General features: G+C 48.1%; 1 protein-coding gene across 3 annotated transcripts in view; it reads right to left on the bottom strand.

The window, feature by feature from the left end:
* Positions 1 to 23,771, bottom strand: part of TRAPPC9 (trafficking protein particle complex 9) — a 401,874-nt gene that overhangs the window by 321,305 nt on the left and 56,798 nt on the right. For all 3 annotated transcript variants that reach the window (XM_032467928.1, XM_032467929.1, XM_032467930.1), the window contains 2 exons: positions 22,437 to 22,580; positions 5,926 to 6,052 (listed from right to left, as the gene is read on the bottom strand). In XM_032467928.1, coding sequence (XP_032323819.1) covers positions 5,926 to 6,052; positions 22,437 to 22,580 — 271 coding nt within the window. The remainder of the gene's footprint in view (positions 1 to 5,925; positions 6,053 to 22,436; positions 22,581 to 23,771) is intronic.

Here is a 23,771-nt window from a genome sequence, read left to right as displayed (position 1 = left end):
TGCCGACAGCACATATCCCACCCTGCTCTCTGCAAGGACTGAACGGGGCCTGCCCCATGAAGGAGCGTACGGTTGCCCAGTTCTGCCAGAGGCTGGGGACCATCTGGCCAGCCCTGAGCCACACCGGGCACTGTCTCTGCCATCTACCTGAGACGGATGCTTCCTTCTGTTGATTCCAAACTCAGGCAGGGAAAGGGAGTGGTCTGAAGTAGAGCTCTTCAAACCTTAGCAGGGTACTCTGAGGACTAGCTGAGCTAGTATGTGTAAAGCCCCTGTAACAGCACCTGATGCACAAGTAGGCACACACAAGTCTTTCTCTTCCCTCCTTAAAATGGCACTCATTTATAGGCAGAGAGCCAAGTTCCTGGTGCAAAGATTACAACATGGCACTGGAGTAAAGAAACAAAAGCGCTGGTCCCAGTGATGCTGTGAGCATCCTGCTGAACCCTGGACCAGCACCGTCAACCTGAGCCCCCGTGTTTAATCATCTGTAAAAGGACCCCATTTGCTTGCAACACAGATAGCTTTCTACTCCATGTCATCGTCACCACCTAAAAATGACATGTCATCTGGGATTCCAGGAATCATCAGAGAAGTTCCAGATCACATAATACGCCCAGGAATCATGAGGACACAGTCAGCCAGAAAAGGAGCCCACAAGCAGTCGCGGCACTCACTCATAACCCAAAACTGAGCATCAGATGTCCATCTATAGAATGTATGCCAGAAAACAATCGTTCAAGGCACCTGACCGAAAGGACACGTGACTCACTGAGCATGCCTCGCTGTAGACCTAGTAACACCGTACCGGTCTGCGAAGTGGCCCACAGTAAAGCAGCGCCCAGGGAGGAAGCGTCCCAGGCCAGGGTCGCTTCTAGGGGTCCCATCTGGACGCTGCTGACATTTCAGACCCTGGCCTCTCTGTGTTCTCTGGTTCACTGGGGCCACACGGGGCCGGGGCGGAAGGCGACGCAGCACAAACTGGGGAGAACGACACAGGGAAAAACAGCTCCTTTTCCTCCCTTGGTTTTTGACCCCTCAACCTTTTCACAGGAGAAACACATCTAAGAACCTCGTGGACATCTCTGCACAGACGGGCGACGGCTAAAGCTGGCCACAACTGCCCACATTTGGAGGGATGGGGAGGTCGCCCGTGTCCTGAGCCCGGGCGTCACAGAGCAGCTGGTACAAGGTGGTAGCGCGAGGCCACCTGCTGGGACTCCTCAGTGATGCTGCACATTTCTTACAGCTCTGGTCTGAGAAGGCCACAAGGAGGTTGTGGGCTTGGCGACTACACCGAGGGTGACAGAAGATTCGGGACATCGGTAAGAACCAGGGCAGACGGTGGAGTCGCATCCTGGCTGCCATCCGGGGGCTGACCCTGCCCTGCTTCAAAAACCAGGAGCAACTGCCCCGACAGCGTGGCCTCTAAGCTCGTTTTTGAATAAAATAAATACCTGAAATCCTTCCTCAAATACAATTAACTTAAAAATTTAAGTTTTAAAAGCAGTGAGGCCACTCAAAGCAACCCCAAGCTCCTTCTGACTAGAGGGTTTTGATCCTTATCAGTTAACGCGGCCTCATTAGCCTGGCTCTCTGCCAGGCTGAGGGGCTCAAGGTCAGTTCATCAAAGAAACAACTGGCTCGTCGCCCCCACCCCCACCTCGCCCCAAATCAAAGGCCCACTGGTTTCCTGGAAAGGCCATCTAGACTCTGCTCCAATTTCCTCTTTAATAATTCACAGCTTGTAGTGTGTGAACAACCTACACAATTACTGTTGGCTTTTGTGTCCATGATCATTCGTGTGGGGAATTCTGTAAGGAGGAACGTGAACTCTGCTGTAACCCTGGATGGCAGGAACTGGTACAGGTTGACAGCCTCCTGGCACACAGGCTCCTGGCACATCAACCATTAATGAAATCCCTGGCCTTGACCATTGAGCCAAGTGCATCTGAGGCACTCAATAAATCTTTGATTAACTGAATATTAGAACAGAATTTTAAAAGGGGTATATACATTGGCCCTTTTTTTTTTTCATTATTAACTTGCATCATGATGACTTGAAACAACTTCGCGGTGAGCCCAGTTCGTGCTCCCAGGCTACACGGAACAAGCTGATATTTTCCTGTGAATTGATGAAATGGTTTTATTGTCAAAAAAGGAAAGTCCTCAACAGAAAAAAGTGGCTTCAATCATCTCTTCTAAAACCAAAATTATAATGATGATGCACCACTGACATTAAATTATCTCATGTCCAACAATTCTGTTCAGCAGGTCTGATAATCTGCTCAAAGATGTGGACATTTTTCGAGAGCTTCAGTCTTCAAATGTACATGTTCTGAGCTCCTCCCGTGGCTTCAGGGGGTTACCTGCAGGGCCTGACTTGAATTTTTTTTAAATTAAACTGATACAGGCTATGTTTTCCAGGCATAGGTCTCTGAAACATTTGGTTAATACATTAAAATAGTTCCAGACTGGTTTTCTAAGAAAAAACATGGGCCCGGTCCAGAGGTGCCACATGGGCCCCTTCAGAGATATGAGGAACACGGACTATACAAGAGGGTGGCAGTCCCACACACAGTAGGAACATGTAACCGTCCCACACGAAGTCACCTGCCAGGCTCAAGTTCTGACTTGACACCAATACCGCAGTCGGCCACCTCATCAGCATCACAGAACACCTACCATTGTCTTTCTTTTATTTTACTCTTGCCAAAAGCTAACTGACAAGAAATCACATTCATCAAAGATTAGGGCTAGCATTTAGCAGGCGACAGGGCAGAAGGAACACGGGCCCAGGGAGGCAGAGCTGGAGTGGGGCAGGGAGGGCCCGTGGGGGCTGGGGCAGCAGCGCAGCAGGGGTGTCAGAGCTCCCCCTGGGGACGGAGGTCAACCGTGGGAACAACTGGTGACAAACGGGGGAACTGACCAAATAACTAACTACATTGAGGACAACGGGAAACAGGTTTCCCACTTTCTGAGAAGGGAGTTACAGATTGGAGAAAATGAGAAGGAACCCTAAGGTGCTGGGTGGAACTGAGGTAACGGTGTGAACTCATGGCTTCCAGTGCATAGAAACAGATGCAGAAATAAATTCAGACGCAAACGTGCCTGTGACTGATGTCTGCACGTAAACACATCTCGCCTGGTTCTACCCACTGAGAGCAGCAACACCCCAACAGCAACGAGCACACACAGCACCCAGATCTTAACCTGAATTCCTTCCCCACTGAAACGATCCAGGGCTCTCTGAAGAAATGGCTGGCTGCGGGGCTGGAGCAGCAAAGTACAAGCTGAACCCAAGGCATCCTTTTGTCCCAGAAAAGGAGAAAATGCTCGAAGAATGATGGGCACAGCACAGAGGACACAGGAGCCAGCGGGAAGGGGCTCCCACCAGCCAAATCGGGGACAATTTGAGCATCGGAGCAACGATAAAACAGATTAAAGGAAGCAGACGAGCAGCCCGCTGGGTCAGAGAGGGTCCCAGTAAAGCAGTCACTTAGCTCCGGGAGGCACTGTTCCGAGGTAAGGCTTTTTGACTTGGGAAAGGAAGCCACGGGGACAAACACGAATCTATCACTGTTCTGACTCACAAGCGCTACAGTTAGGAAGCCAAAAGCCTGGGGCGAGGCAGGCGGGGGTGCCGCTGTGGTGGGCCTTGTCGGCTGCCTCCTGACGGGCACTGCCCCTTGTCTTGTGCCTGACAATTCCTCGGTTTTGTTTTAGGGGAACTACACACAGCCTCCGCTCCGCCACGTGGTTGGGGGGCTGATGCAGATTGGAGCCCGCAGCCCCAGCAGCCACAGGGGAAAGCAAGGGGCAAGTACGGAGGCTCCAGAAGAAAGAAGCTGCACCTTGTCACACAGGCAAAGCAGGCCACGCACGGCCTTGTAAACCACGCAGAGCAAGCAAGTTGGATTCTGGCCTACAGCCACAGGAAACAAGGCAGGCAGTGAGATACTCTGACTGTCCAACTCCCAGAGACACTTCCTTCCATTTTGCCGTGTGCTAACGCTGCGGGGGCCGAGGAACCCAGACGCTGGACTTCCTGAACCTAAGCTCAGGCAGTACTTCTCTCCAGTTCCTGATGACGTCAGGGAGGACTGGCGCAGTGAATGAGTCACCGGGATGGAGAGGGCTTATTTCTCTAGCTCAAAGTCTCCAGGAACTATTAAAACACATAGTCACGCAGAGAGTGGGGAGCATATAAAACCATATTTTTAAAGAACAGTCCACGACCACAGCGGACAAGAGACTACCCGGCACCAGAACCCAAGGCCAGGCTCCCAAGAGCTGCTGAGAGGGACGCTCCCCACCGTGGGCCGCGAGGACCCCGACAGTGAGCGCCGCTGCCACGGCGGTGCCCACGGCACGGAGGAGACTTTGCCTAGGGGTTTTGATATTTAAAACTTTCTATTCCAGACATTTCTATACAGAAGTTCAAGCCAAGAACAATTCTGAGGATATTGTGAATTTAGGAAATGTTTCTCTTTGGGGAAACATATCTTCAGGAAAAGGGAAAAAAAAAAAAGAGTATTCGCCTAAATGTTAAACTATTATGCACCCAATCTGTGCTAGCTGACGTGTTTAAACAGACAAGGGATTAAAATGTTAATTTGATAGGATTTTTTTTCCATCAACACGCTGCTTGAAAATGTAGGTATAAAAATGTCTGCATGAAGAAAACTAAGGCTTACTCACAGCTCCCTGCTTCACAGGCACCAGACCAGCTAAAACCAAACCAGTAGCCTGGGAGGGACAATTTTTCACCCATTTTCTTTTTTTTTTAAATTTTTTAATTTTTTAATTTTGGGGGGGGTAATTAGGTTTATTTATTAATTATTTTTATTATTAATTATTTTTTTAATGGAGGCACTGGGGATTGAACCCAGGACCTGGTGCATGCTAAATGCTACCCATTTTCAAGATTAGGACACTAAGGCTCACAAAGCCCAAGGTCCAAGGTCACACATGAGTGAAGACTAAACCCCAAGGCTCTGACTTCAACCCAGGGCCACCTCTGTGACCCAGCCTGGGGCTTTCCCTCCTCCATCCCAGTGATCTGCCGGCACTGACCCCCCAGCTCCACTGACAGAAGGCTGAGCACTTGAGGGTCTAGATGCAGCACCCACAGCCCAGAATGTTCTCTCAGGTTCAAGATATTCTGTATTGGAAGGCTGTCTAAACCTAAGGATCCAGGTCACGATACAGAAGGAAAATGATTAAGAAAAGCTTTTCGAGTTTTTAATTTTTCAAAAAATGAATCATGCCTTTAATCCCACATCAAACACACTCCACTTGAAGTCTCACTCACAGACAAGCCCAGCAAGGACCCAGGGTCAGTGTGTATCAGCCACTGCAGGACAGGACTGCCACCTGCTCCTCAGGCCTCCCTGCAGAGGGGCTGCAAGTCTGCTCTGAGACATTCTGAGTAGCCTCAAGAACTGTGGCCGCACCTCTCAGGTCACAGCCTAGCCTTCTGGACGGGACAGCCCGCCAAGTCTGCCAGCTACTCCATGCATGTCCACCAGGACGTCTTAGAACTCAAGGGCAGCCCGCCAGCAACTTCTGTGCACAGCGACCCTTTCTGCCTGCATTTCTCAGGAGCACACAACTCTTACTTTGGCGACAAGACCATTTCATCCAGCAGAACCACACTTGCCTCCGAGAAAATGCAGAAAGAGAGAAGACGCACATTTATCAAGCATAGGACAACACTTTAACACGCTATTTGACTGAATCCTCCTAGTCACCCACTGCCACGGGCTTTATTTCTCAATTCTTTTTGACCAAGCAAACTGATGCCCAGGGAGGTTAACCGATTTGCTTTCGTAAGCGGGGAGTAACTCTTCTCCAGATCGGCACCCCTGGTCAGACCCAAGGCAGGCGCCGGGGCCAGAGCACACCTCCCGCAGGGCCCCCTACCTGACGATGGGCAGCTTGGTGAAGGGCACGGGCGGCAGCGGGAGGCCGTCCGGGAGGGCGATGAGCTCCATGGTCCCGGGGCACTTGGACGTGTAGTTTTCCAGGCTTTGCGTCACGTCCTTCTTTTCTAACGAGAAAACAAAAAACAAAACGAAGGTTGTTAATACTGAAGTAAGGGGTGGAGGGGCTTTTGTTTTGCTTTTTTTTAATTTTTGAGCAAAAATAACAATTTTAACCCAATCCCTGACAGTCCAATGAGTCCAATCTTCTGACAGAAATAAAGGGACAGTGACCACAAGAGATAAAAAGAAAATAGAAGTTTATTCAATTTATTTAAATAATCACCAGCAGCTGCTCCATTTAAGGGCCAATGGATAAAAAGGAAATTAAGTTACTATCTCTGAGGAGATTTCATTTCCAAGAGAATAAACCCTTATCAAATTCCAAGAAAGTCAATAGGCAGGCAAGACTGGAGAATCAGTAATATTTTATTACTTAACAAATATTTTTCCAGCAATCACTAGCTCAGTGGAAGAGCACACGCTTGGTGTACACGAGGTCCTGGGTTCAATCCGCAGTGCCTCCGTTAAAGAGTACTTAGAAGACAAAAGGTGTGAAGCAACTGCGTGCTGGCTGGGTGCCCTCGTTCATCCAAGGGCAGGAGAGAATCACTCTTTGTACAAGAGTAAAATAAAATAAACACACATACTCTGCCCACACAGTGCAGAATAACAGCCACTGATTCTCCAACAAAAGCCAGGCAGTGTCACTGGACCACCTCCCCGCTTCCCTGGTGTGCCTTCCAGCAATGGGAACAGCACAGCAGCGCTGGGTGCCGCGTGCCGACATGAAGGCTGTGCCCTCCTGAGGTGGTTCTCCTCCATTATCGTCTGCTTCGACACACGGCCAAAGCCACCATCCAAGGCACCCCCTGACTCCTTGCCCCTTAAGTCGCTTTTTCTTCACTGATCAAGTCACCGTTCCCTTTCTCTTTTTTAACCTTCCCTGAATTGACTCATTCAGGCCCTCACTCATCCAGCTGTCATCAGACATCTACTCTGTGCCCACAGCACTGGGCACCGGTCACACGGAAGCACTGCAGGCTCTGCTTTTGAGGTGTCCCAAGCAGAAAGAGCACACGCAGTCAAAGCACGACAAGGAGTTACCACTCCTCATCAGTGCCCTCACAGAGGCAGGATCAACACTGGGGGAAGAGCGCACTGGACACCGAATTTTGCCAAAGAAGGTTTTGTAGACAAGGCAACATTTGGTCTTTGCCAAGGGTCACAGAACTCTGGAGGCAAAAACAATGAGTGGTTCACAGCAGCACTATTCACAACAACCAAGACACAGACACAGCCTAAATGTACATCGACAGATGACTGGATAAAGAAGTTGTGGCATAGTTATACAATGGAATACTACACAGCCATAAAAAAGAATGAAATCATGCTATTTGCAGCAACATGGACCTGGAGATCATCATTCTAAGTAAAGTAAGCCAGAAAGAGAAAGAAAAATTCCATATGATATCACTCATATGTGGAATCTAAAAAAAAAAAGAAGACACAAATGACCTTATTCATAAAACAGAAGCAGACTCACAGACATAGAAAACAAACTTGTGGTTACCAGTGGGGAAAGGGGGTGGGAAGGGATAAACTGTGAGTCCAAAATTTGCAGACACTAACTACCATATATAAAATAGAGAAACAAGTTTCTACTGTACAGCACAGGGAACGATATTCAGTATCCTGTGGTAACCTATAATGAAAAAGAATACGAAAACAGATACATGTATGTATGTGCATGACTGAACCAACATGCTGCACACCAGAAATTGACACAACATTGTAAACTGACTGCACTTCAATTAAAAATAAATAAATAAATATCTGAAATTTTAAAAAAAACAAAAAAAAAAACAGCGAGTGCAACATCCGGAGGTCTTGCGGTTACAAGGGAAGAACACAACAGTAAGGACAGAGGGGGAACAACAACGCGTCATTACAAGCTGTACACACACAACAACACTGGACAGAGAAGGTGCCTGGGGCACGTGCAGGAGGGACCTGGCGACGGCCGGGAGCATCTAAGGGTTGAGCGGTGCAGGGGGCACAGGGAACCTGACGGAAACAGTGACATGGCCGCATGGGGAGGATGGCGCTGGCCTGGCAGCACACTGACTGCCAAGTACTCAACATACGGCTTCAGCACGGGACCTTCTATGGGACACAGGGTCCACGAAGACTGGTGACAGCTGCTGGAGGAGTCTCACTCCTGAGAGGAGAGAGTGAAGGCAAGCTTGCTGGGCAGCAAAGGCAGGCTTCCTGCTGGGGGGGGCGAGGAGAGACACAGACACAGACAGGAAGCCTAACAGCAAGTTCAGGGTCTGCTTTAGGCCATCTGTACCCTATTGTCTCTTCCCCGGAGACCAGCGCTGTTCTGAGCACAGAGCGAGCACCGCGGAGGCACCCGCAGTCATTACCACCATCACACGCACTGAGCGCGTGTTCTGGGTCACATCTCGTACCAGGTTCTTCAGATTATAAAGTCTTCAAGGCAAGAGACCCTGCTATACAGCAGAAGATCATACATTTTTTTTAACATTTTTCATTGATTCATAATCATTTTACCGTGATGTGTCAAATTCAAACATTTTTTTATCCATAATAGGTATGCAATACCCTCCCGCAAAATCCCTGCCTAGAGGGCAGCGTGGGGTTAGTAACCTCCTTTTAAAGCTGATAGAAAATGAACGCGGGGCAATCTGGGAAATGTGATTATGGATTGGTGTTAAATGCTACCAAAAATAATTATTAATTTTTAGGTACAACATTAACATTATGGTTATATTAGAAAATGTCCGTTTTTTTTTTGTTGTTGTTTGTTTGATTTTTAGCAACGCATACTAAACAGTGAAGGTGTGAAATGAAATGACAGCTCTGGGATTTTCTTTAAAATAATTCAGCAAATAGGAAAAGTAGGAGATAGAGTAAATATATAAAAATCTTGATAATCACTGAACCTGGGTGACTGTTACATGGGGATTCATTTTATTATTCTTTGCATCTCTGTGTTTGAAATTATTTCATAGCAAAAATATTTAATGATCTTGAGGAAGTGAAATGATTTGTTCAAGGTCACCCAGAGAGGAACAGATTTGGGATTCAGACCCCAGATGACTGTGTCTTCCTGTCCTCACAGCTTAGGCCTGACCATGGATACCCGGTGTCACCAAAACACAGAAAAAAGAGCTCAAGGCCATGGTGGCTGCTAGCCTTTGGTCCGTATGTCCAGATGTCTACTTCTCACTGTGTCCTCATCTGGCCTTTCCTCAGTGTGTGGGCACAAGGGGAGAAAGAGTTCTGTGTTTCTGCCTCTCCTTGCAGGGCACTAACGCCATCGTGGGGGCCCCATCCTCACAACCTCATCTAAATCTCATCACCTCCCAGGGACCCCACCTCCAAATACAATAAATCACATTGGGAGTTAAGGCCTCAACGTATGAATTTGCAGGGGACTCGAACATTCAGCCCGTAATACCAATGTATCTTGTTCAGTTCCAATCAGAACATCCAACAATTATTTCAGCCAAACCAGAGCACCAGGTGAGCTTGAGAGGTTTTCCCATCCCAGAAATCAAAGAAATCATGCAAAAAGAACACCTTTAATAAAAACTGAGGTGCCACCTAACTAGACTATTCCTTACACAAGCAGAAAATATGATCACCAAAACTTTTGATCACAGGCAATTTGCCATTTCAAGAGTTGACAATGACATGAAAACCAGCACACTGTGATTTCACAGTTTATCTATTCTTGTCTCTTCTAAGTAATAATCTGAGACAACCACGTTTGCATTGTCAGTTATGCTTTTATAAACCGGCAGAGAACAGGAAGGGGAGAAAGAGGTGTATCTTTTCTTCCAAATCTGAAAGAAGACGCTGAAGAAGGCTGGGGGGAGAATACAGAGGGAAAGGTACAGGTGTGGCCTGGCACAGCGTGAAATTACATGTTCAGAATCGATTCTGACCCCTTCACTTCTGAAAGTAAAGGCACACCTGGTCTTTGAATTGCTCGCTGAAGAACCTTACTGACCCTCCCACATCATCGTGCTGAGATCTCTCAGACGGTTCCCAGTGAGAAGGCCCCCTCTTGTCTACCTCGCTTCTAAACAAGTTAAAAACAAAAAAGCTAAAATGCCATCTTTAGTACCATGAATAGGCCACATTGAAGAACATGACACGTCTTCTTAGAAAGTGCACTTCCATCCTGACACTAAGAATTGGGCAGACAGACCCTCCTACCCAGACACAGGCTGTGCTGCACTGGACACATGCCCCAGCACCCGCCCCAGAGAGGCCAGGCCCAGCTTCCAGCACAGAGACAGAGGACCATTTCCCAAGGGGAGGCAGCACAGGGCGAGGTAAGCTAAAGGAACACGCTGCTCACTGGGACCAAAGGTGGCAATCAGGTAAGTCATCCTGCCTCTCGGGGATGAAGCGGGGAGGCCTGTCGCCACTCTACCTGAATTCCCCTCATGGGAAGGGGACGTTAGGGATTGTGAAGAGACTGACTCTCCGTTAACAAATGAGTGCAGCTTTGGGAAGATATTTCAAAAAGGCAAAATCGCTTCTCTCTCAAAACCCCCAAGCAAGCCTATCCTCCTGCTTCTCCAGCCAAACTGTCACACGGCCGTTCCCGGGACTGGAGACTGATGCTCCGCTGGTCAGGTCAGGCCTGGGTTCAGAGTCCCCCAAAGCACACGGGCCTCTACGAGGGAAGCACTGACGCACAGAGAACGGAAATCAGGGTCGTCTTCTTGCGGTGGGGGGGAGGTCGACGTAGGAAGGCCCTCAAGACCCAGCACTCACTACCCACCCGGAAGGCCTTCCCAAGCCTCCACTCGGTGCTCAGCTCTGTGGTGTTTGCTCTGGTGACTCAACATACAGGGGTCTGTCTGCTTCATAAGCAGCAATGGTCACAAAGCGCTTCATCCCCCATGATCAGGTGACCACTTTGCCTGTCCCCCACCCCCACACTCTGACCCCCACAGCAAACTTCCCACGTGCCAACGTCTAACAACTTATCCTCTCCACTCAGTCTGAAAACATCCTTACATCCTTAATGATGACTTTGTGCACTACTTACCTTCTCCTTGGGCATTAAAAAAGAAACAAGACGAGTGGTGCAGAAGACAACTGTATGAGCCTCGGGCACCGCAGGCGGGGATGTAAGACGGAGCAGCCGCTGCGGAAAACAGCATGGCGCTCCTCAAAAAAGTTAAGCATTGAGTTGCCATGGGACCCAGCAATTCCACTTCTGGTAGACACCCAGAAGAACTGAAAAGTGGAGATGCAACAAGATACCTATAACCATGTTCACAGGCACATCACTCACAATTGCCAAGATTTCAAGCCCAGGCTTCTCAAATCTAGTGCTCCTCCCACCATTTGGAATGACTTCCTGGGGCATCACTGAGCCCATTTTACAGATAGGAAATGTGAGGCTCAGAATGGTCGGTCACGTGAACTCTCCTGGGGTCATTCAGGTAATAAGTGGCTAAATGATGAGCTATAAGCTCAAGCTCTATGCTTTTTCCATTTTGTTACGCTGCCCACCCAGATTGCCTCAGCATGGTAAAATACAGAAGAAAACACAGGTATCCGAAACATGGTATCTGGCAAGTCCAGCAAGAAAAAAATCAGCTCATACAACCAGGCAGCATAATGGTCCAACTAAAAAGACCGAAACGCCACGTGCCACCACTGCAGAGATTAACCGCCTGCCAAACCAGCAGATACAGAACGCGCCCTGTCATGCCCCAGGAAAGCACGCCTCTCCTCAACAGAGCGCCGACTGACTCAGGTCGGCCTGCGGTGAGCCGCCTTCACCGCCTGCCTTCAGCACTGCTTTACGCTTGTTTCTCACTCACTTTACGCAGCGACAGGTCAGAGGCCCTGATAAGCAATCATTCAAGTACATCAGGAGACTAAATACCTTCCCTTGTTCTTTTCAAGTATATAAACACGTTCTACCAAAATGAATGGCAATTATGTTAAGCCATCAACTTATTACATAACCACCTATTTAAAACGCTACATAGAAAATGTTTAAGTATCTGTAGGGATCATGTAACTCCCAAGAGGGAAAATTACCTTAAGAATAGGAACTTAATAAACCATTTGGAAGCATCCCCACACCCAGTTATGAAGCAGTGGTTAGATCAGCTATGGAACAGAAACATAATGCAAACGAGGGCAGTCATTAAAATGACATTTATAAAGAGTTCGCAGTAATATGAAAAATGTCTATTATGAGATAAGGAAAACAAGGATTCAAAATAGTATTTCTGAAATAAATGCAATTTCAAAAATTCACCATTTTTTTTTTGAAAAATAGAAAACAGTACAAAAGAAATACACTAAAATGTTAAGTGTGTGTGTTTGCCCACGTAGGATTATACACATTTTTTCCCTTTCTGTTTATGTCTTCCAAGGTTTCTAAAGGGAGCATACTTCATTTGCACAGCAAAAGCTATTTTAAAAACACTTAAAATTGGGGGAGGGTGTAGCTCAGTGGTAGAGTGCATACTTAGCATGCACAATGTCATGGGTTCCATCCCCAGTCCCTCCATTAAATTAAATAATAATAATAACAAATGAGTAAATAAACCTAATTACCTCCCCCAAAAAACAAGACAAAACAAACAAAAAAAAAACTTAAAACTGAATTTTCAGGAAGATGTATAAAGAAAAAGCAGGGTTTGTTTACCAGCATTCCGGAAGAGTGAAGAACAGTGCGTCCTGAAATGTCAGTGGAGTCAGGCACTTCTGAGGTTCCTTGTTCGGACAGAGCATTTCCTGCAGAGACACTTACAGTCCTTCCTGCCCCCGTTCAGTGGTCCTTGGCAACGCTTAGGAACAGCAGCAGCAGCAGCCACGTACATTTAATGAGGACCTACTATGTGCCAGGCACCGTGCCAAGCACTCTCCGGTGTTATCTGATTAAATCATCCCAAAACCTTACATAAGAGGCACCGCTGTTCTCCCCATTTTACAGATGAGCAAACCGAACCTCGGGAAGGTCTTCGTCCCCGGTCAGCCTGCCTCCCCTTCTCCACCAGCCTCTCATTTGTAACGAGTTGCTATGGGCTCGGCCACCTCCCTCTCTTCTAAGACTGTTTCATATTTCCCTCAATGTCCCTTCAACAAATACTGAGTATCTGCCCTGTGTAAGGAAAATATCTACCTTAAAGCACTCAAATGGACCCCACATTCAAGGGCAACGTGGTCTCACCCCTCAGTCTCCTTCACGCCCAGTGGGGCTCAATTAATACGTACTAAGAAGTAACTCGGGAAAGGCAATGGTAAATTAATTCATTTCCACATTCATCTCCTCTGTGAAAGCGCTGTCCAAAATGATGAAGATGAAAGGTGAGTAAGTAAGACAGTCTGGTCCCCAAGGAGCCTGTGGTCCAGTGGGGGAACCAGGCAGGGAAACTGCTCTCAGGACGTGATGAGCTGGTGCTCAGCTGAGAGCTAAGCCAGGTAGTGAGGAGATGAAGAGGAAGGGATTACTACCTTCTCAGTAACATGGGAGACAGGACAAGTGCCAGGACAGAGCAAACTGCCACAGGACAGCATGGAACACATGAGTTTTAAATTCCACTGCCAATTCTGAAAGAGAAGTGCATGTATAACTTACCGTAAGCTGTTCTGACCTCTTTGTGGGCCACAGAGATCAATTCAGTGGATAGTGACCCACATCCCATGAGATGGGACAGGTCACGGTTCATGTTCTGGGCTGAACTGTCTCTCCCTACACCCCAAATTCATGTGTTGAAGTCCTAATATCCAGGACTTCAGAATACGACTACATTTGGAGAGATGTTGGTCCCAATCCAATTAGACTGGTGTCTTTATGAGAAATGGAGATTAGGGCATGGACACACACACACACACACACACACACACACACACACATACACACAATCCAATCAGACTGGTGTCTTTATGAGAAACGGAGATTAGGACATGGACACACACACACACACACACACACACACACACACAATCCAATCAGACTGGTGTCTTTATGAGAAACGGAGATTAGGACATGGACACACACACACACACGCAAGACCACGTGAGGACACAGGAGGAGGTGGTCATCTACAAGCCAAGGAGAGAGGCCTCGAAAGAAACCAGCCCCGTCACCACCTTGATCTCAGACTTCCAGCCTCCAGAATAAATGTCTGCCGCTTAAGCCCTCTAGCCTGTGGCATTTTGTTACAGCAGCCCACGTTGACCAATATGGGACATGACACACAGAACAAAGGATGCACAGGACGGGACTCCATGGAAGCTCTAGAGAAGAGCTTGTGCAGTTTAGAGTCAGGTTAACAAATGCTTTTAGACTTTTAAGCAGGCTGAGGCCTGCAGCCAGAACAACAGGATACTAGGAAACCACAAGGGGGCAAAAGGAGGGCACTGAGCATGACCCCTGCACACATCACCTTGAGGGGCTGAGCAGACCACCCAAGCCCACCTTCTCTCCAGCCTGACCCTGGTAAACAAGAGCATGAGAAAAACTCTCTAAATAATTATGCAGTTAAGCAGGCACAAATGCCATTACAGATACCAGATGGTCACCGTGATGACAACAGGGTCCTGCCTGGTTACTCGATCACTTTACAGCCTGGGTGGAAGACAGACAAGAAATGGGACTTGGGCGACAAAGTGGTTCCTCAGACGTACCACCATGCCCCAGGCCGGAAGCGGCAGTCCGGAAAGTGCCGTGGGCACTTGGTGCAGCAGGTGCCGGGCGAGTGAGCAGAAGAGCAGGACCCCCCTCAGAGCAGCGCCCTAGGGACAGTTCTTTGAGAAGGCGCAGAAGGCTCTTTTTGCTATCACCCAGGACATTCTATTTGGTTCACCTAAAGCTTGGCAAATTAGTATTTTCCCATAACTAGTAAATCCACTAATGCATCTGTGATTTTGACTTACTGATAGTTTCTCTCCACCTCATTATTTTACGTGTGTGGCTTCTCTACTGAGAACGCATTTCATTAGCAGGTACTTATTATTTGACACTATGCAGTATTTATCTCTTCAACACAGAACTAAAAGGAAGTCAAAAGCTTGCCTGCATTTCTGCTGGGTTTTTGTTCAACCCCTTCTGTCTATTTCTGAACAAAAGGAACTGTATAAATTGCAATGGAAACAAATTATAGTCCTTTATTGAAGAGCTCCCACCAGAACTCTGTAACACAGCAATTCGTGTGCTCAGCCACCCTTCCCCTCCACCCAGGTGAAAAACGGAACACAGTGACTCAAAACTTCTGAAGAAACCAGAGATCATCTGGGTAGTAAAGCAAGGGGAAAGGTGCATGGCAGGAAGGGACAACAGGAAGCTAAATAACACATATTGCCTTCACAATATAAAACGTATGGCCTCATCTTTGGGCAGAGCTCATGCTGCAGCTCTTCATGCTTTGCTAAAAGACAGAAACTCACATCTAAAACCTGTACTCCTGGGCACATATCTGGAGGAAACTGTAAGTTGAAAAGATACATGCACCCCAATGTTCATAGCAGCATTATTTACAGTAGCCACAACATACAAGCAACCTAAATGTCCATCGGCGGATGACTGGATGAAGAAGATATATACATACATACATGGTGGAATACTACTCAGCCATAAAAAAGAATGAAATCATGCCATTTGCAGCAACATGAATGGACCTGGAGATCATCATACTAAGTGAAGTAAGCCAGAAAAAGAAAGAAAAATACCATATGATGTCACTTATATGCAGACCCTTAAAAAAAAAAAAGACACATGTGAACTTACTCAGAAAACAGAGACAGATTCACAGACATAGAAAACAAACTTATGGTTATCCAGGGGGAAAGGGGATGGGGAGGGATAAATTGGGAGTTCAGGATTTGCAGATACTAACTACTATATATAAAATAAGCAACAAGGTCCTACTATATAGCATAGGAAACTATATTCAGTACACTGTAATGGCCTACAATGAAAAAAAATATACGAAAAGTAATATATTATATATGTATAAAAGAATCACTATGCTGTACACAAGAAATTAACACATTATAAATCAACTATACTTCAATAAATCAACAAGTAAATAAAACCCAATAGGAATTTCCTATGACAACTTGTTACCTCATTCAATTATTTACTCTACAATCTTTAGTAAACACCTGTTACATGCTGAGGTTTGCTAAGTTCCTGTCTAAGGGGACACGTTATTCCCTTTGCATCTTATGAGTGATAAAATCAAAATGCAGACAACAAAAACATTAAAATAAGTTTTTTAAAAACCTATAGGTTCTTCATAGTGAGAACAAAACACAACACAAAGGACTTTAAACCAAAACTTGTATTAAAATTGGTCCATATTATAAGATATTTTCAATGATTATAGTAATGTTCTTTACCCATAATCTCTGATACCAAATAAAATCTAGTAAAATAACGCATTCTTATTTTCATTACCATTTTACGATTTACTTAAATTCAAAAAAAAGAGAAAGAACATATATTTTAAAACCCAGTATTATAAAAGATGACCAGAAAAGTACATTTTAATTCACAACAGTCCAGAATTATCACAAGAGAAAGAGCACGGGGGTCGGGGACAGAGAGGTACGCACCTTACACTGCGGGGCCTCCGTGTCTTCCGGTCTCCACTCCCTCAAGGTCACTGCTGTGCTGACGGACATGGCGTCTGCAACCTCAGATTTCACATCAGGATCTTGTTTCCCAAAACATTTCACTAGATCTCTAACTAAATGTGCCACAACTGATACAGTTGTGCATGACTTTCATACAAGTCACTGTACAATGCATAAGAAATCTCATGGGGCCCCAAGTCACAAAGCTGGTATGGGAAACGCTGCTCCCCGTGGACAGAGCACTAAAGGATGCAGAAATTCCCAAGGGCAGCGATCAGGCTGCAACGGTGACTCTGCATCTTACTTCCTGACCAAACAAATCACGACTAACGAGGAGAAAGGAGGGAGGCTGCTTTTTAGAAACAGGCGAAGACCCAGAAATGGCCTCAGTGAAACCCGCCCACCAATAACCTCTACTTGTCGAAGCCTGCTTCTCAGCCTGCGGAGCACACCTCCTGCACTGGCCTGCCAGGGGTCCTTGCAAAATACAGGCTCCTGGGTCCTGGATCCAAAGGGGGGCCCTGCAACTGGCACCAAAAATTCTAAGTTAACTGTCGGCTAAGCATTGTTCTCTTCCAAAATATAAGTATTTCTCTGACGAGCTAAGCTTTATCTGAACCAAATAACCATACCCACACCCAGCTGAGTGATGCGGGGAAGTTCAGGATGGGGGAAGGAGGAGAAGCTACTTGAGTTCCACATGTGAGAGATGCAGAACAGAGAAGGAAACCCCAGAGGAGGCAGGTCCCCATCCCCTTTTCACAAATGGGGACAGTGAGGTGCAGAGAAGTTAAACAACTTTCCCACCTGGATGGTGAGCAGACAAACACTGAGCCCTGCCCTCACCGTTCCGGGAACAGACTGATCAGGACAGACAGAGCCCTGCCCCAGGGAGCTCGTGCTCCAGTGAGGAGGGAGGCAGAGGACAAAAAGGCAAAGGAGGTGACGCCAGGCTGTCTCGAAATCGCTTCCGAGCTCAGTGAGTGCTTCTCCCCACTGATGAAATACGTGTGTCATCATCCCAACACCAGGGGGCAGCAGCGCAAGGCTGCCTCGAACGCGCCATCAGCAACTTCAGTGACCACAAGGGAGCAGTCACTCACTGGGCAGCTCAACAAATCTCTGTTGAGAGGTGTCAGGGCAAGTGGCTCCCCTCCCTCTCCCACATTAGGAGTTGAGAGGCCAGGGGTCCAGCTTGTTCTGCCACTCGCTGTGAGGCTGGGACAGGCCACCGACTGGGTGGAACCTCAGCGTTCACCTCTGCAAGGGGCCTTGTTCAGCTTTGACCTTCAACAGCCTGGTGGCACCAGAGCACAGGGATGTCAGAGAAGGAACGCCGGGACCCCTCCTCTGGACAAACAGATCCTTTGAAAGGGCCTTTGTTTCCATCTTACAGATGGGATCAGTTCCCTGGCAGGCACTGTTACAAACCTAAGGAGCAGGAGATCCAGGTCTCGGACTGAGCCTAGTCCCTGAGCCGGAGCACAGCACACACTCTTTCCTACACATGCCTTTTTCCCCCAGAACTCATTCCCTCCACCTCTCCCTTATCGTGTGCTAAAACCTGCTCACTCCCAGGGCGGTCCCAGCACTTCCTGCCTCCTAATGAAAGCTCTCACCCTCCCTGGAAGATCCAATCTCTTCCCTCTTCTGGGTTTCCTTAAGACCAAACCCACACAAACAGTCTGGCCAGGGCTACGTGTGACAAGGGGCAGGGGGTGGGGAAAGCGGGAGGGACGAGCCACCTCACGGTTCCTGTCGCTCCTTCAACATCACTCAAACTATGAGCGAATGACACGGTCATCTCAGGGCAAGTTTTACTGAAACGTACCTTCCAAGCAAGTGTCCTGGCGTCCCATTCCCCTCTCCTATAGTATTTCCTGAGTGTCACTGATCATTGTGGTCACTCACTCCACAAATATTTCCCACACACCTACGACCATTCTAGGCGCTACGAACATACAGTGAGCAAAGCGGAGTCACTGCTTTCTTGGACAGTACGTTCCAGCTGGGGGGGCGCTGGCTGGGGTGGAGAAGACCCCTGAAGGAGAAGTTCTAAACTCTTCTCCACATGACCCAGGGTTGGCACCAGCAGCCATGGGGCTTCACGCTCCTCCACACGAATGCAGCAGACGAGAGGAAACCCCTCTCCTCCCAGGCAGCTCAGCTTCTTGGCCCGTAACTTGCCCTGATGGCCCCGAGGGGCCTGACTTTCCCAGAGGGGATTTATCGGGAGAGGAATCATAGAATCAACCATCGAGAGTGGGTCAACTCCTCCAAAACTGCCTACCCTGAAGAAGAGTCAGGACACTACTAGAAAATGCAGAGAGAGGCGGACGGGGAGGCCACCCACAGAGACCACCACGGGACAGAGATGGGAAGAATGGCCACGTAAAAGCAGGGGTGAGAGCTTTACCGATGTTCTGAGACAGGAGGGGAAAAAAAAAAAGGAAACAAAGACTTGACATATTCAAGAAACAAAAGGACGGACAGTGCGGGTCCATCGCAGGGAGCTTCCTACCATCTGTTAACCGCACACGTGTTGGTCTGAGCTAACCCTCTGGAATGTAAAATGTATTTCTCAAAGTTCCAGCAAGTTTCCAATCACAAAGTATGCTAAGGAGATTTATCATAAAATGTTTAAGACAGGTTTTCCTGCAACTTTCAGCTTTAGTTCAGAAACAAGCAAAGCCCTTTGGGGAGGTGTCTGAACTCTTGCAAGCCTGATGCACACCATCAGGTGTGCCACAGAGCAGAATGTGTTTTAGTTGACGACGTACACATCCTTGGGACCAGGGCTACATGCTGGGTTCTAGGCTTGGCTTTGCCCTGAATAATGGGGAGACTTTGGGCAAAGGACTTAATTAGCATCGCAAAGTGTTACAAACCTCAGCACGGAGGCCTGGACACCCTCTGCCTCCCAAGAAATGAGAATCAAATGAGGCGAGAGACAGGGAAGTACCCAGAAGGCTGAAAAAGAGTTTCACATAAAAGAGGCACAGTTAGTAAACAGGCACACAGAAAAAATAGCCAACCTTGCAAGCTACCCAGGAAATACAAATTAAAACAATAAGGCAGCATTCTCTACTTGCTGAATCCGCAGCACCGCTGCTGGCGGTATAATTAGAGCAATCCTTCCAGAAGGCAATTTCCAGCGTGTTTCAGCGGCAGTGACAACGGTCCCCACGGCTGACCCAATAACCCCACTCCTGATAAACTCTCTCCTGCTCAGACAGCAAAGGCCTGAGGACGCCACGGCATCCTCAAAAGCAGCACCGGTGAGCCCAGCAGAGAGAATTAAAATGAAAGGAAGTATTTGTTACAAATGCGCCCAACAAGGAGCTAAGCACCAGCAGGCGCCCCAACCAGCTGCAAGGTACGGGCTTCCTTCTGAGGTGACGAAACGTAAAACTGCCTGTGGTGACAGGCGCACATTTCTTGAATCTACTGAAAAACTGAAGTGCACATTTTAAACGGGCAAATTGTGTGGTCTGTGAATTAAATCTCAATAAAGTTGTTTTTGAGAAAGGAAAAGAAAGCATTTATTATTAAAGCAAACAGCCGTACGTGGATGCCGACACCTGCCATGAGGTGGCAGGAACAGGAAAAACAGCAAGTCAGACAGAGCCCTGCCTTCAGAGGGCTTGCAGCCTTGGTGGGGAGCTTGTCAATTAAATAAGCGATGAAACCCAGGGGCGACAGTGCTCGAGGGGTCAGCACGTGCTCCAGCAAGAACACTGCAAGGAACCTCAGGGACCAAGCGAGGCGTCACCGCAAACAGCGGAAGTGGCATCTACACTGAGATGTGAAGGATGGAGGATGCCAGCCCAAGGAAGGGAGGAACACGGACAGGGAGAAGGGATGGGGAAGAGGAGAGACATCCAGGTGGATGCGCCACACTTTCTGACCCATTCACTGATCGATGGACACTGGTGAATGGTGTTTTCACTTTGGGGCTATTTCACTTTGGGGCACTTGGGAGCGGCCACGGAGGGTGGGCAGGACAGCAGGTGCCAAGGCCACAGGCTAGACCTGCTGCTGTGTTTGGAGAACTGGCAGCACTTGGGTGGCCAGACCACCAGGGATCCGAGAGCAGAGAAGCCGGGGCTGGAGAGCATCACCGGTGTTCCCGGTGCAGCACGCAGGATCGGGTTTGCATTCACCACCCGAGGAGCTCATCGGTCTCCAGCCACGATGCCACGGAAGCTAGTACCCAGACCCCAGTCAGGACACCTCAGCAGAGATGACCCCACACCAATGACCATAAAAAGTAACACTGTGGCACCTCCAAAGCAAAGCCCATAAATCTTCAAGTTGGTACGTCCATCTGCCAAAACTGAGGACCGTCCTGGGGAACTGAGAGCCTTTTCATGTCAATAGTCGGTCTCCCAACTCGTCTCTGGATTCGCACGTTGTCTGCACACAGTCGAGGGGCTACGTGGTGCAAGGAAGGGCGAGAACCCCCCAGAGTGTGCCGTCTCCACCCCCAAACAGCCAGACAGTTTACAGGCAAGGAGACGGCTAGCAAGACCCCTCCTCGCACCCAGAGTCATTTTTCCCCTCTCCCGGCTGCTCCTCTGTTCCATATTTCATTTCACTGCAGCAATCCTTAGAAAGGTTAATCATCAGCTCTGTGAGTGGTACCATGAGCTCTCCAGGAGAAAGGTCACCCAATGAATTAAAATATCTATCATGAAAACAATAACAAACTGCCACACAGTCTGTAACATCCCAGTTGTTCAAAGGAGAAGAGGGAGGACCAGAAAGAATTTAATCACCCATCTGAGGTTACGGAATCAGTGGCCAGAACCCTTCGTCCTCCTGATTTCCGTCCTTTCCTCGGAAGACTCCAGTTAACCCAACACCACTATACACAGGCCTTTATGGAAACTGTGCTTGTTCAACAGGGTCAAATGTCCCCAGTTTCTCTCCTTCTAAACCCAGTGCCTTTAGATCACTAATTAGTATGACCTCAAATAACCAGCAAGTTCCTTCTGTTGTGACGCTTCCGCAGGGAGGACAGGCACTGACCGCCAGCGCACAAGGGACGAGACCACACCGCGGGAGAACTGGTCCCCTGGGACGCATACAAGGCTGCCAAGAGCAAGTCCAGACCCCGGGAGTTTGCTGACAAGGAGCAGGGGACACGGAGGGGAGGGTGCACAGGCCCTCTGCAGGAAGATGTGTGTTTGTGGGGAAAAGTCCGAGATGGCAGATGAGGCAGGGGGAGGGGAAGCACTCAGGGAAGAGGGGGCAGCCCGTGAGACTGCACGCACCTGCCTGTAAGGAGTGTCGGGGTGGGGTGGTGCCGAGAGAACAGAGCCAGACTGAACAGGCGCTGCCCGGTACCCTGGGCAGGAGGCATTCAGACTGCTAATGAGGAGAGAAGCTGACGGAGGACCGACGTGTGGGCACAGACACGCACGGCCCCTCAGGAGTGGAGACAGAAGCTGCCCTCAGGGGGGCAGCGACCAGGAGGGGCAGAGAGGGGCCTGGAGTTAGGTGCCGCGTGCTCACTATGACAATTCACTGAGCGGAGTTCATGTGAACTGTGCACCTCTCCATCTAAAAATTACACTTGGACGTTGATGTTTTATAAAATGCAGGCCAAGGCAAGGGGAGCCCACGCGGGAGGCTGAGAGCAGCGAGCAGAGCGGTGGCGCGTGCTGAGAGGGGCCAGGGAGGGGAGGACGTGGGGGACAGGGAGACTCTCTGCAGCAGGGAGCTGGGAGCACCACCGCCTCCCCGGGCCAGCGACGATGGGGGCCTGCGGCAAGAACAGAGTTTGAAGCCACTCACCTTGATCTGACAAGAAGTCCAGCATGGTCTGTAACAGGAAGGACAGGTGCCTGACCGAGAGAGCCGGGTTCCCCATCCTCCGCGAGGCGTAGACCAGCTCATGAAGCAGACGCATCTGGACGGCGGCCCAGCCTCGGTGCGTGCCTGCAGCAAAACACATGAGACATCAAAACGTCGCAGCAGCGCCTCGGGGCCGAGATCCTTTTTGGAACCACGTCTAATGTGTGCAACTCAGTGATGTCAGGACAAATGCCTCCACTAGCAAACCCAAAGGGCAACAAAAGCACTTCCCCTGTGTACCCCGGAAAAAAATGCTTAAGGGATGTTTGTTCACACGGTTTTGAAAAAGGTTTTATATACTATTTTCTCTTCTGCAAAGGCACAATTTCAAAAATAACTCAGTTTGAAATAATTATAAGGTTAGAACAAAAGATTATGTTTTCAATGGCATGTATTTGTATTATAACATAATTTTTTTTCAAAAGAATACTGATATCTGCTGGGATTTCATTATCAACAACCAAAGTCATGAAACTAAACAGCACAGCATTTCTCTAAAATATAAGAGAAGTAAATAGCTAAATAGATAAGAAAGAAAGAAAGAAAGAAAGAAAGAAAGAAGAGAAAGAAAGAAAGAAAGAAAGAAAGAAGACGAAAGAAAGAAAGAAAGAAAGAAAGAAAGAAAGAAAGAAAGAAAGAAAGAAAGAAAGAAAGGAAGGAAGGAAGAAAAAGAAAGAGTAAGAAAGAAAAAGTAAGAAAGAAAGAAAAGAAAGAGGAAAAGGAAAAGGGAAAGAAAGAAAAAGGAAAAGAAAAAGAAAAAAAGAAAAAGGAAAAGTTACCAACAAACTTGCACGGCTGCTCCCTCCAAAATAACTAAGCCCGTGTTCAAAATCAGAGGCGGGGAAGTCGGTTCACAACCATCGAAAAGGATCTCTTTCAGATCACAGGATCTTTAGACTTTCTTGTTCCATGTCCCTTCTGGCAACTATTACTGCTCTTAAAAATTTTCCACCTTAAAATCCTTCCTGAAGGAGACGTGGTAACAGGAATCAAAAACAGTTACCGCACAGGGTTGTGAGTCCAAGGCCCCTGGGGCTTGGAGCAGAAAGGCTGGCGGAAAGGATTTCAGACTCTCGTAGCCCTACTGACCACCTTTCCCACCACCCACCCTTAAAGGCTGACCAATCCCTTCTGTGAATCCCACTGTATCGTGCACATATTCTGTCCCACAGGCATCCTCCAGCAGGTACCGTGAGGCACATAAGCTCCTGTGTTTATTTCTTCCATCAGTCCTTAACTTCCTTGGGAGCCAGGGCTGTGTCTCATTCACCCAAG

The sequence above is a fragment of the Camelus ferus genome, chromosome 25 (assembly GCF_009834535.1).
Source record: "Camelus ferus isolate YT-003-E chromosome 25, BCGSAC_Cfer_1.0, whole genome shotgun sequence".
In the NCBI taxonomy this organism is placed as follows: Eukaryota; Metazoa; Chordata; class Mammalia; order Artiodactyla; family Camelidae; genus Camelus; species Camelus ferus.
This window is presented reverse-complemented; position numbering and strand designations above follow the sequence as displayed.